The sequence below is a fragment of the Theobroma cacao genome, chromosome 2 (assembly GCF_053813885.1).
Source record: "Theobroma cacao isolate CCN51 chromosome 2, ASM5381388v1, whole genome shotgun sequence".
Classification (NCBI taxonomy): Eukaryota; Viridiplantae; Streptophyta; class Magnoliopsida; order Malvales; family Malvaceae; genus Theobroma; species Theobroma cacao.
The window spans coordinates 49,434,925-49,449,646 of NC_142640.1; the positions used below are offsets into that span (position 1 = coordinate 49,434,925).

A 14,722-nucleotide genomic window follows, 5' to 3' on the forward strand; every position below is an offset into this window, starting at 1 on the left:
TTCCAAGTACATGAAAAAATTATCAATTTAATCATGCACTGTCACGTTAATTTACTTTTTTTTTCTTTTTAAATAAAAAGATAGTAGTATCAGGTCGAATTTATGTTTTTCGCCTACATGTCATGAATTAAGTTCAAAACAACCTATCAACTTGACTATATTTTCCAAATTAAGCCTAATAACTATCATTCAATTATAGAACCCATAATGGAATTGCTAAACTTGTTGGGGTACATGTGATTAGTACCATGTGGAAATTCCCAGAAAAAGATGTGAAACAGAAATTGACAAATTTGTGACAAGCTTTTTTCAGGCATGCAAGAAAAAGATTGAGAGAAATTTCTATTAGAAATTATTCATATGCTGGTCCATTAAATAATCTTGATGGAAGAAAAAAAAATTAAATTCATACACCAAATTAAAAACAAGTAGGTGGGGGCTTGTTGCATACACAATCAGCGTCAACAAGTCGGCATAGCCAATAATAACAATTTGATAGCTGTCCCTTTATAAAATAAAACATATCTCATAAATTCACATGGCAGAGCAGTCTGTCTAAGGTCATGACCTCCATAAATATAGAAAAAAAGTAACAAAGAAAGAACAAGATTTTTGGTATATATATATTCCAATTCTTCAATTTGATCATTTTCAAGCTAAAAGGGATATCTTACTTAATTTGGATTACTTCATCTATTCTTTATCTTGGTTTAATTAAGTTCTGGCTTTGTGTTGAGTGCTATTTTGATCAATCAATGTTAAAAGAGAAGGGAATTATTTAAGTTAATATAGTTTGGGTAAAATCTCATTTGAGTTTCTAAGTCAACCCAATAAGAATTTACGTTAGTGGCATTACTTTTTCTTTGTTTTTTAATGTCTAGGGTTATGAAAAAAAATTCAGAGTGTATGTATATATTTATCAAGTTTTTATGACAATTATTATTTAACATTTGTTATGATTTTTATGTTTAAAGAGTATGATTCGAAATCTTGTTTTAAAGTTATATGAAAAAAAATCGAGTGCATATATTTATTGGGTTTTTATGAGAATTTTTATTCGTCGGTTGTCACGACTCTTATAACTAAAGAGTAGGATTCAAAATCTCGTTTTAAGAATGTGATAAAAAAATTTTGAGTGTATATAAATCAAGTTTTTGTTGAAGAATTTTTTTATTAAAAAAAAGTATTTGTTGAATGCTGAAGTGTTTTGACAACAATTCATACGTTTTTGTCTGGCGTGGGAAAAAGGATTCCAAGAAAAATTTATAGTGCAAAGACAGGTTGGAAAGAAGCAACCTGCTGTTTAATTTTTCATTTTATTTCAAATTGGCAGTCCATTTTGACCCTCACTACGTACAAAAGAACTTAGAATTTACTCAGAAATTCCTTGGTCAATCGATAGTCCGAGAAATTAAATCACTGAGAATTTTGACAAATTAACGTGTGAAATGTTCATTGAAAATTATCGTGTCATCTTAAAAATGAATTTAACCGGTCATGATATAATTAACTTTACTAATTAAATTTTATTAATTTTTCTATCGCATTGTACCTTGATTTGTTACATTCATAACCAATGTAGATAATAAGAAAAATATGCCTATTTAATAATTTATCATGCACCTAAATAGATAGGATTTGGGGGATTTTAACTTTAATATATATAATTAACATATAAATGTAGCATAACGTGTAAGTCTATGTATACATTAAGATTTTTATGAAATTTTAATAGTATTTATAAAATAAGAGAATATTAACTTTTTTATGTTACCCAAAACTCAACAAATTTTCATAAATACCAAAATTATTTCATACAAATTTCTTTTTAACAAGTTATGCTAATTAATTACATACTCAAGAAGCAATTTTTCTTATCTCATAAATGTCAATCTAGCAGATTAAAATTTAAAACGAAACATCTAAAATAAAAAAAAGGTTTAATTTCGTTATAAAGGAAAAAAACCCAACCTTTTTTAAAGTCAAAAACCTTCTAAATGGTACATAGTTGTACTAATATATATATATATATATATATATATTATGGTCTAAAGAGATTCTAATTCTAATTAAGGAATGAATTTGCCAATTGCATTATTTATTATTTTACGAGGACAAAAGGGCAGATAACGAGCATGTCGTCACGGTCTTGACAGAGGGGGACATACAAGCAATTATAAACATTACGCAAACCTAAATTCGTAAATTCGTGCCCTAAAAAATCCCAAGGTTGTCCGTACGCTCATTTTTCTGTTTTGGTTTTTGTTTTTAAATATTCGGCTCAGCGAATCAAACTCAAAGCCTTGCGGCGACACCAACTCTCAAATCCCTATGCCGATCTGTGTCCACGAATCTTGGGCCTTCCGGACACCAGACATTAAAATTAAAAAAAAATAAACTTAAACTTCCACACCCTCGTTTTCCTCAAAATAACGGAACTACCCTTTTCCGAAATTACCCCTGGGAGTGGTCCCCCCACACGTGAAATTGGAGAAAACGAGGGAGCAAAGGGGAGCATCTTGCTTTGCTTTCCTTTCCCCCGCCTTTTTCGAGAAAGTTAGTCGAAAATTATGTCCCCCCACTCTCAGAAATTTACCAGATTTGTCTTTTTTAAGGTCACATTTCTTTTTTTTTTCTTCTTCAGAATCTATCCTATCTCATTACAAAAGCTAAAGTCCAACAACATAACTTAGCTCCTTCTTACTTCTGTTTTATTTATTACTATAATAATCAAAACCCCAAATTATATTATAATCCCAATATTTTTATTATTAAACTTTTATGCAACTTACGTGTAAGATAATGTGTGAATTATTAAACCCAAATCTTACTCTTAATTTGCAATACATGAGTTTGTTCCTCCCCCAACCCATTTAGGAGAATTTTTGAAAGTGAGCTTGTTTAGATTTAAACAAAGAAGGTAAGAGGTGGTTGATAATGAAGAATATGTTTTCATAATTTGAAGAATAAAGTATGATATTTTTTTAAAAATTAAATTATTTAAAAAATTTTAAATAAATGCATCATTATTCTTTTATTATATTCAATTAAGTTTTTATATTTTTATTTTGAGTCAAATAGACCTTTGTAACTAACGATTGATTAACTACGATTAATTAAAATGTCACTTATTATTTTTTATCCATGTGACACTAACACTAAAGGTAAAAATGTTACATGCACATATCTTCATATTATAGTAACATAACGCATCATCATTTATTATGACACGCACACACACACACACACACATAACATGTCCATTTAAATTCAAACTAATCTCTTTTTTTTTTTTTTGCAATTTAAATTTGAATTTTTCAATAGGAATATAAGTTGATTTTTTGATTTTTTTTTTCAACACCTTTAAGTCAATATTAATGAATATTTGGAAACATTTTTGAACCATTTTTCAAGTAATTGATGCTTTTTACTTGAAATTTTTTTCCAACTAATACAATTGCAACTATCTAAATTAACCCTTTTTAAAATTAAAAAATTTTTATTAAAAATTATTACATTTCAAAATAACGATCTCATTGAGTAAAACAAACCTAATACAACTAAATCAAAGATGTAAACATGATAGACACTCTATACCATTTTATGATTGAAACTCGAAATGTATCATAATATCTTATCGCATTTAATAAAATTCATTCAAAATCAAGGAAAAGGATGATCTAGAATTGTTTTTTTTTTTTTGCATATTGTTATTTATGATAGAAATCCTTTGTTGTTGTATCAATTAAGGGTCCACCAATTGATGCTTGTCATTGTGACATTAAGGGGTTAATCAGTCATGTCCCTCGTTTGCACAAAATTTTTATTGTCGTCTCTCTTTCTTTCTTTTCTTTCTTCATTTTCTCATTTTCTTTTTAGGGAAAAAAAGGTAGGTGAACGATTTTATTTCCAATATAAATGGCCAGTTGGGCTTCCACTGTTTTTTAAACAAAGATGTGACGACATCCATTAATCCATATCTTATTTGTGGGACAAACCCTTTTATTTTTCTTTTTTTTTTATATAATTATTCAAGTCTAAATAGATCTTTGAGTGCTAATCACGGGAATTTGGTCTAAAAGGTGGTGCTAAAAGCTATAGTTGGATAAATGTTCATTAGTTTGTGTAGTTGGTCTGTTAAATTAAGGAATACCTCTTTAACCAACCAGAAAGAAACACCTTATTTGTGATTTATCATATTTAATCTTTACGTATATTATCATCCCATCTCAAATTTGAATTTGAAATTTTTTAAATTTTAACAGTTATAATGTCTCAATATAACACCTTGTTTCTCGAATATTAAAAAAATATGAATAAACATATTTCATGTTAAAATGTTTTATGAGAGTCGTCGACATTCACTATATTTAATTAATAGTTTAAATGATAATTATAATAATAAAATTATGTTCAAACAACTAAATTTGACACCTTGAGTAAACGCAATTGAAGATAAGCACCATTGCCAAAATCAAATTCCTTGTGTCTTAGAAAGCTGTAGCCATGTCTAGTTGATTGCAGAGCTCATACCATGAGAAAAAGGGAAAAGGCAAAGGCAAAAAAACAAAGGGAGGAAATGGAATACATGATTGGGGTTGGAAAGCCTCTATGATAGGTCTTTCATAAGTTTGTCTATTTGATTCCCACATTAAGGAGTCCTTTTGCCAACACTCATAAAAGCTTGTTAATTTCCAATGGAACAATATTGGACCCATGTGGGCTAACCCTAAATAATAAAAGGGTTTTTTCTTTTTTTGAACATTTCAAACCGATATAAAAGAAAATTAATTTACAAATTTAAATATAATAACAAGAAATTTGAATATCAAACGTCTCAAAATCTCAATCTGTTTATTTATTAGTGAATCAATACTTTATTTATTAAAACTGTTTAATTTTTTGTCAAATAATTTAAAAATATGATATAATTCTTATGATCATATGCTATATTTGGAATTAGTGTCGGCTTCATTTCTATCTTAGGGTAGCCTCAAAACTCTCTCTCTCTCTCTCTCTATTTATCTATCTCTCTAGGTTCTTGAAGAATGCATTCAAGAATGTACCTGTAAATGGACAATAATGCAAAAGAGGAAGAGTCAATTGACAAACCTTACTTTCCTAGTCCAACCTTGCTTGAATTTATGGCCCAATTTATTGATAAATGGGCTCAAAAGGTCTAGTGTCTGCTATGTCGTCATCACAGGGAGGACAATATCAACAGAGTAGAGATCAAAATAGATAAGATAAACCAAATTCTTCCATTTTTTGGGCAATATATCCCTTCATATATCATGGCTTGCTTCAAGTCCCATGTTGCTTTTAAACAACATGTGTTAAAATGTTAATATATGAAAGTTTCTAATTAGGCTTTTTCCTTTTGAATTTTCTCTTCCCTTTCCTTTTCACTTTGTATAATATAAACTACCGTATGACAAGAAATATAAACGTTGAGAAACTAGAGGATGAAAGATATAATTTATTAGACATAATATTTAAAAAAGGTTTTAAACTATTTGTAATAAGTTATAGAAGTCTTTATTCTTTTAATACATTCAATTAAATTATACTTTTATTTTGAATTAAGTAAATTTTTATAATTAATGATTAATTAATTATTATTAATTAAAATATCACTTGTTATTACATATAACATGATATTGATATAACTTTTTAAGATATTATAATAAATAATGATGGCATGATGACATATAATTATGATATTTTTTATTTTTTACCTTAACATCACGTGAACATAAAATGATAAGTGATATTTTAATTGATAGTAATTAGTTAATAATTAATTATAAAAATTTATTTAGTTTAAATTAAAATTAATAAATTTAATTGATTGTAATAGAAAAATAAAAATTTATTTTAATTTTTTAAATAATTTATATATTTTTATTAAAGATTATGTTAATTTATTAATATTATTATCCATTTACCCTCTTCGAAAATTACCCGATAAGTGAAAAAGTAGAAACCGTTCTCAATTTTCTCGTTGGTTGAAACAGTAAAATAGTACTGCTATAAATATAGTAATTAATCTACAGCGGTGAAAAATTATTTTTGGAAAGTACAATCCATGTACCTTGGACAATGGACAGTTACAGCCGGACCACCCCCATGTTCCTGTCACTTTGCACGTAAACCCATCTTTAGTTTTGTGGGACCTACCCAATCTAATTCTCCTCTTCTTCCACGGAAGAGAAAAATCTGCTGTTGCCGTTCTCATCATCCCTCCATCTATCTTATTAGCAGATTGTAAGGGAAAAAAGAAACCTATTTAATCGAATCAAGTCCTCTATTTTCTTTGAATTATACCTTGATAATGATAGAAAAAGAGATTGGCCGATGAGAACTTCTATTTTTCTTCAGATTGAATTGGATTTGGACCACTCTATAACCATAGGCTCGACTTGACTGTTAAAATGTTGACCCAGTGATTGTAGTTTAGCCAATGAACATCTTTAAATAGATATGTCAATTTGTGCGTTCAAATTTTAAACGTATTGACATGATTAAAATTTGAAATATAATAAAGTTAAATATAAATACGAATATGATATAAATAATTATTAATGTCCCTATTTAAAATATGCATATGAATATTTTTAATACCGTGTAATATAATGCGACTAACTCTTTTGTTAAATGTGTTAGGGTTTTTTATACGATACGACACAATTAATAAACACGATTAAAAAATTAACACATTTAACATAATTAACTTAAAATATTTACAATTAAATATAATTTTATTATTCAAATTTAAAATCAATAATTATAACAAAATAATAATAACATCAAATATAATAAAATTTAACATAAATAACATATATAAAATTTATTATTATACTAATAAAATCCATCATTAATATTAAACGTGTTATTTCTACACATTTAAACATGATTAACACGATTAATAAAATATATTTAAATATGTTTATCGTATCAACACAATTAAAACACGAAATATAATAGAATTAAATCCAAATCTGTATAATTTCATGTCTTCTTGTGTTGTGTCCACAATTACCAAATTTGTCTTTAAACGCAATTAATCCATGGACACCTCTCCGCTTATCCACTAGAGTGGATTGTATTTAGTCTTGATACTAGTTCTTGTTTCAAACCCAATTGAATATTAATCAAAATGAAAGAAAAATAAGAGAGAAAAGGGTGAAATTAAACAGCACACCATCCTTCATCGATCAAAAAATTATAATAAATAGAGTATTTCAATGTCACATTAAACAGGTAAAAAGAATTTTCAGAATTTATAAATGTAGATGTTGCACGTCTCTTCGAGTTAATTTTTTTAAAAAAGAAAGTAATAATTTGATGACATAATTAACTAACAAAAACTTAATGTATGTTTGTATTTGAAATCAAAACGTTACAAAAATTAGTAATAATAAAAAACACCGAGCTAAGTGCATGTGATTTGTTAATTAACTGGATTAGTATTTGGCACGTGTTTTTACTTTCAATAAATAAATAAATTCTTAGAAACTGCAAAACCTGCTAAAATATTTGGGGGGCCTTAATAGCAAGGCCTAGATTCCATACAAGTGAAGAAACCTTTGACATCCGCCCAAACTTCAAACCCCGTCATTCCCGACCCTTAATTTCGTTTCCTTGCAAAGAAAACCTTTTCTCAAGAGTCTGCTTCGCCCAGTTCCCAGATTCAACGATAAAACTCCCAATCTTTCCAACCTTTGACTTGAATTTTCTTATAGGATTGGGCATTTAGCTGTGTCATTCCCTTATATCTCACAACCCAAAGCTATGTAAGCCTTTAAAGCCTCCAGCTAAATATGCCTCCACGTCTCAATCATTACGTATGCTCCAGCCTTAACTTCCCTTCTTTTTGACACTTGGTTTCCATTCTTTGGTTCAGAATATCACGGGTTTCTTCGATATCATCATAGCCATGAAAAGAACTTGAGGAAAGAGCTAGCATCCGAAGATCAGCAGTAAGGGGTTTATATCCAATACCAGGTTTCCCCGTTTGCATTGCCAGAGCGATGATTCCGATGAAGAGGAGAAACTCAGCGGCTACGCTGATCGTGTGCCTGGCTCTCTTTGCGTTTTTCTTTGTATTTGAGATCAACCTGTCTTCCATTTTCAGATTGATTGCAACTCGTTCGACCGGTATTCAAGGTATGCATGCATTATCAAAACCTTTATTTTTCTCTCTTCAATGATGTATTCCTCTCTCAGGCATCCCCATACCAAAACCATTTTGCATGTTCATGGTCGATTTTTCTCTTCTTTGTAAGGGCAATTGTAGAATCTTGAAAACCAGAGGTCTAGGATTGATTGAAGGAGGCTGCTGCATAGAGGAATTAGGGCAGCCCCGGAAACTGTCTATTCAATCTCTTTCTTTGTCGTCCAAGACAATGTCATGGTGTTAAAGTTGATCACGTTTATTGCATCTATTAATTTTATTTTCAATGGTCAAAGGGTCGAATTTTAAGCACCCGAGTATTTGATTCATTGATTAGTATATAATCTCTTATCTAAATAACAGAGTTCGAATTTCCCATCTTCCAAATATAAAAAAAAAAAGTCAAATCTCAATGATCTAATAGTTTATGGTATTGGGACCCAAAGCTATTCTTGAGTTCAAATATATATTATTCTTTCTTATTATTCTCTATTTCTCTTGTTTTCTCTATTAATTTAGCCGATAAAGACTACTCTAAAATGTTAAAATTTTAGTGTAATGGTATATTTTGGTATAAAGATTTGAGAGAGTGAATTTAATTATAATTTCAAATCTTAAAAAAAAACTCATGTATTGTACTTATTTATTCAATTAAATCTCTTATTTCTTGTAAACTGTTAATTTAAATATAATAAAAAATAAAAAATTAGTTAAATAAATAGATATAACACAACTTTTTTACGGTTCACAAAAATGAATATATACAATTTACAAGAAGGATAATATTAATTCTCATGATGTTATAGAAATTTATCTTTATTTATTTTTCATGAAAAGATGGAGGTTGATTTTTAGTATAAGGCCACGATTAGTGATGGCAATGGATATCTTTTAATAAGATATCTACATATATCCAATTTGTTTATTAGAATATCAATACCTTATATTCGTATTTAACACGAATTGATCGAGCTAATTTAGCCGTGACATTGTTTGTGATTGCAGAATCGGAACGTTTGGAACTGAAACCAATGAGAACGCAGGAACCGTTAATAAAAGCAATAGGCAAAGAGGCCCGGCCGCTTCAGCAATCCCCTCCACAGAGACAAATTATCAGCTGCGACCGTTCCCATAGAGAATATGATCTCTGTTCGATAAACGGCCCCACTGTCGTGGACCCCAACACCTCTACATTCTTCCTCATGGACCCCACCACATCCAGTCCACAGTCCACGGTGGAGAAAATCAAGCCCTATCCAAGAAAATGGGAGAATTTTCCAATGGCGAGAATCAAAGAGCTGACCATCACATCGAGCCCATCGGGCCCACGATGCAAGGTCCGACATAAGGCCCCGGCCATTGTATTCAGTGCGGGGGGGTACACGGGAAACGTTTTTCATGATTTCAATGATGGATTCATCCCACTTTTCATCACCGTCGACTCCATCTATCAGAACCAAGATGTCATCCTTGTGATATCTGAGGCACGTGATTGGTGGGTAAGCAAGTACAGAAATTTGCTTGATGTTTTCAGCACACACAAAATAGTAAGCCTGGACAATGACACTTCCACGCACTGTTTTCCTTCTGCCACACTAGGCCTCATATCATATGGTTTCATGGCATTAATGCCAAACTCGTCACAAACATTACTTCATTTCCGTGCCCTCCTAGACCAAGCATTTGGTCATGGCAAGAACAACCCTTACTCCATCTCTAATGAATTTTTGAAATTCAGTAGGAAGCCGAGACTCGTGTTTATCAACCGACTGAGAGGCCAAGGACGAGAAATTTTGAACAAAGATGAAGCAAAGCGAGTAGCGGAGGAGATCGGGTTTGATGTCATTTCGTTTGAGCCAACGGATAGGACTTCGTTGGACCAAGTTTATGCATTGCTAAATTCTAGCCATGCAATGGTTGGGATGCACGGGGCAGCACTTACACACTTGTTGTTCCTCCGGCCGGGGTCGGTGCTGGTGCAAGTGATGCCGCTAGGGACTAATTGGGCGGGGAAGATGTGCCATGGGGAACCAGCTAGGGCGATGGGGATAGAGTACATGGAATACAAGATTGATGTAAAGGAGAGTAGCCTAGTGGAGAAGTATGACAAGGATGACATGGTGATTAAGGACCCAGCTGGTCTTCAAGGAAAGAAGTGGTCGCTTGATGTTATGAAAATATATTTGAAGGAACAAAATGTTAAACTAGATTTGGTTAGGTTTAGGGAATGTCTGAAGGAAGCTTATAGGAAAGCCAAGGTGTTCATGGAGAAAGAGGAATGAATGTTTGAGTGGACACCAATTCCCATACATAAAAAGTGGTTCATCAACATTTCAAGCCATGAATCTTAAAAGAAACCCTTGTATTTTAATAATTTATTCGATTAAATCCTGTTTATTACATTTAAATGAATTTTAAATTTTGATTTAAGATCAAATAAGTTCTTAATTTTAATAAAAATTTAACCATTATTAAATTCAATGTAAATTAACTTTTTTTTACCCATGTGACATATAATTTTGGTAAATTGATGCGACTATATGATAGTTAATGTAACAAAAAAACTCAACCCAATATGGCCATGTCAACTACCACATGACCAAGTCTCTTGTGATACAAAAAGATCGATTGACATTAATACTAAAATTAATTAAATTTTCAAGATTAAGCTTTTCAGTTGTAAATCAAAAAGAAATGATCACGATACAACAACTTTCTTAAAGACTTAAGCCAAATTTTAATCAGCAATGGCATAGAAGTTAGTACTTACTTTTCAAAAGGAGACATGAAGATCTTCAAACCCTGTTTCGTGCCATTTATTCCAAGGTAGGTAGCGGTCTATATATTTTCATGCTTGTAGTTGCCCTCAAATGCGCATTAATTCTTGGAATTTCTTTTGAAAAAATAATAAAGAAAGTAAGCAATTGCCACAAGGAAAGAGACAAAATGTTGAATTATTTCATTTTTTCCATGAAAAACAATGTAACGGGGCTGAAAATGCTTTTGAAATATGCATGCACTTCAGTGTTAGATCGAAGAACCAATCCCTTTTATTTTATTTTATTTATTTTCATTAAGGAGAATAAGGTTTTAATTATTTAAACAAGTTAGCTAATTAAGTCCAAAATTTGATGGCTTGTTTAGTGTTTGCCGACAACCCTTTTTCTGTCCATAATTCCTAAATATTGACAGATGGATTTCAAGCTGCAAAGTAATCTCCCTTGTACTCTCTCTTTACTTCCATTATCTCTCCCCAAAGAAATAATTCATGTTCTTCAGCAGCAAAGCCTCCAGAAGCCAGCACTACTTCTCTGTTCAATTCCCATTTCCGGATAGATTTCAGGTACAGTTTTTCTGCAGAATGTGAATTCTTAACGATCCTTTTCTTCCCTAGGCAGCTAGCTGCATGCCATGGCATTAACCTTCCCTGCAAGGCTACAGCCCCTCCTTCCATCTTTACCTTTGCATGTCTTCAAAATGAAATCTTAGTAGCCATTAAAGCAAAGATTTTTGCCCGTCAAATGTTTTGGTGCATTAATTTCTGAAAGGATTTTATCTATATATACATATATATATATATACATATATATTCCAGGCGATGAAGAAGGGAAGGGGATCGAAAGCAGCAGCTATTGCCACGATCCTGTTTTGCTTGTTGTTGCTGTGGTTTCATACGATGAGCCTGTCGTCAATCTCGAGGATAAACAACATAACAGCAACGACGACGTCGTCGTCGACGACGACGACGGTGTTTCCGACCAAGATCAGTCAAGGTACGATTCCCGGTAACATGAAACACCTTAAATTTTCCTGTGGATGCGTTGGAGGGTTTTGTCTGTTTCCACCAACCACACACAAATTCGACGACTCTTTGCGTTGATTCTTGTTGTGTTGCTTAATAATAATAAAATTAATATTTACTCTTTCTATCTTTTTTTATATTACAAATTTATTTTTACTTGTTTATATTAAAAATATTAAATATTTATATTATAAAAAATTCTATATGTAACATAAAATTCATTAACGTTCAAAGTCTATATCTTAATAATCTCTGTGAAAATAAATAAAACAAAATATTTGGAGACGGATTATTAATTTTTATGTCTTTTAAGAAAATAATATTAAGTATATTTTATGTTTATATAAAAATTTTTTTGATAGTTCATGGGAATCTAGAGTTGCTGAGCAACCAACTTAACATGTGGAATTGGCATCTGTGTAGTTAGGTTTGTCTTCTTCTTAAATTTGGTTCATTGACTTAATTCATTTGGAGAATAATTTACATGTTAATTATTATACTATTTTATTGAATTACATTCTAACCAATTAAATTCAGTTTTGTTACAAATATTTTGTACTATAAACATACTATTTCTTTTTATCTTATAGATTTGATCAAATTTTTTTATAATTTAAACTTCTTAATTAGCTTTCAAATTAAAAAAGCTCAAAATCAAATTGTTGGGTCATATTCATCTCAAAATATAAAAATGTTGTTGTTTTTATCTTCGGTACTTATTGCTAAGATATTACGTATAGTGTCTTTTTTTACTTTTCACTTGTATAATTAATTTGAATTTATATATATATATATATAGAAAATGACGCTTTATAATCAAATGATATTATTACACTGTCACTATATAAAATATAAACTATTTAAATAAATAGATAATTAGCTAAGTTAAACAATAAGGTAGTATGCTCTATATTAATCCTAATATACACTTAAAAGTCTTTTTATCTCATGCTATAATAGTTATATATATATAGATAAATCATATAAACTAATAAAATAACATTAGGTTGGACAATTATATTGATTTCGGTTAAATTTCACATTATAATATGAATTTTTAATTATATAATGAAATATGAACAGTTGTCATTTCTGATACTAATAGGGGTCATTATTCAAAAAATTATGTTTTTTTTTTAAATTGCAGAAAAAACACGTGTCGCAATGCAAACTGTGAAAAGCCAAAACTGCCAACCTATGCAACGTGCCCAACAGGTACAATTACCATTGACTAGCCAGATTAGCTGCAACCGTACCTATCTACGCTACGATCTTTGCTCGATCAACGGCCCAACTGTCTTAGACCCCACCACCTCCACATTCTTCACCATGGGCTCCACCAGCATTGTCCAAGTGGAGAAAATCAAGCCGTACCCGAGAAAATATGAGGATTACATCATGGCCCAAATCAAAGAGCTCTCCCTTACCTCTGGCCCCACAAGCCCACCATGCAAGATCCAACACGATGCTCCGGCCCTTGTGTTCAGTGCGGGAGGGTACACTGGAAATTTCTTCCATGATTTCAATGATGGGTTTATCCCTCTCTTCATCACCGCTAGTTCTATCTTCCCCAACCGTGATTTCATCATGGTGGTCTCGCAGGCCCGTGATTGGTGGCCCAGTAAGTATGCAGATTTACTAAAGGTTTTCAGTCAGCACCCTGTTGTCACCCTTGAAAAGGATAGTGCCACACATTGTTTTCCTTCAGCCACTTTAGGCCTCATGTCGCACGGTTTCATGACTATAGACCACACATTAATACCAAGCTCGAAAACATTCATGCATTTCCGACATCTCCTAGAAAAAGCCTATGACCATGGTCGAAGTTCAATTTCCTCTCCTCACCATCGTCCAAACTCCTTGAGCCGACCACGCCTCATCCTAGTGAGTCGCAAACACAACGTAGCGCGGACGATAATGAATCAAGAAGAAGTAATTCAAGTAATGAAAGAAATTGGATTTGATGTCATTGTGTTTGAACCAAGGCGTGACACATCTCTTGACGAGTCCTACGCATTGATAAATTCGAGCCATGCAATGGTTGGGGTGCATGGGGCGGGTCTTACACATGCATTGTTCCTCCGGCCGAGGTCAATGTTCATACAAGTGGTTCCAATTGGGGTTGATTGGGCAGCGGATGTGTTCTTTGGGAGAGTGGCAAGAGGCATAAACTTGGAGTATATTGAATATAAGATTGGGGTTGAAGAAAGTAGCTTAGTTAAAAAGTATGGAAAAGATAATATGTTATTAAAGGATCCCTATGCTCTTCAAAAGAAAGGGTGGCCAATAGAGATTATGGACATATATTTGAAGGAACAAAATGTCAAGCTTGATTTGCTAAGGTTTAGGAAAAGTTTGGAAGGTGCTTATCATTTGGCAAAGAAGTTCATGCATAAGGAAGGGTAGTACTTATTTTTATTGCCCTCATCAATTGTACTTATTTTTAATCTTCAATGAGAGTTTGTATATTTGTTAAAATTCATTTTTAAAAGTTTTAAAATTTCATTAATGATATATTATAAAATAATAATTAAAAAAAACTCTAAATTTATTTATTCTTGTTGTTCTTGTTATAATTAATTTGTTACTCTTCCCCTTCCCTTTTTTAAGTTTCTTTTAGATTAATGGTTATATGGGTTCATTGCAATAACTACAACAACAACAACAACAATAAAGAGTTTGGATTTTGATCTGATACCATAACAATAAGAAGTATCTACATCACATATTTAGTTCAATGATAA

General features: G+C 31.3%; 2 protein-coding genes across 4 annotated transcripts; both read left to right on the forward strand.

Annotated features, from left to right (window-relative positions):
- The first annotated feature begins 7,833 nt into the window (after window positions 1-7,833).
- Window positions 7,834-10,559, forward strand: LOC18610311 (xylan glycosyltransferase MUCI21-like). Of its 3 annotated transcripts, none has more exons than XM_018115110.2 (3): window positions 7,834-8,169; window positions 9,182-9,671; window positions 9,915-10,559. In XM_018115110.2, the coding sequence occupies exons 1-3, from the start codon at window positions 8,034-8,036 to the stop codon at window positions 10,456-10,458; spliced, it is 1,170 nt and encodes a 389-aa protein (XP_017970599.2). In that variant the 5' UTR covers window positions 7,834-8,033; the 3' UTR covers window positions 10,459-10,559. The 3 variants fall into 3 exon arrangements, with proteins under 3 accessions (XP_017970599.2, XP_017970600.2, XP_017970598.2); XM_018115111.2 differs by having other exon boundaries at window positions 9,918-10,559; XM_018115109.2 differs by having other exon boundaries at window positions 9,182-10,559.
- A 784-nt stretch (window positions 10,560-11,343) lies between these two features.
- LOC18610312 (xylan glycosyltransferase MUCI21-like) lies at window positions 11,344-14,456 on the forward strand. The gene is made up of 3 exons (XM_088803883.1): window positions 11,344-11,519; window positions 11,772-11,949; window positions 13,126-14,456. Exons 1-3 carry the CDS (start codon window positions 11,445-11,447, stop codon window positions 14,382-14,384), a joined length of 1,512 nt encoding a protein of 503 aa, XP_088660009.1. The 5' UTR covers window positions 11,344-11,444; the 3' UTR covers window positions 14,385-14,456.
- The last annotated feature ends 266 nt before the right edge of the window (window positions 14,457-14,722 follow it).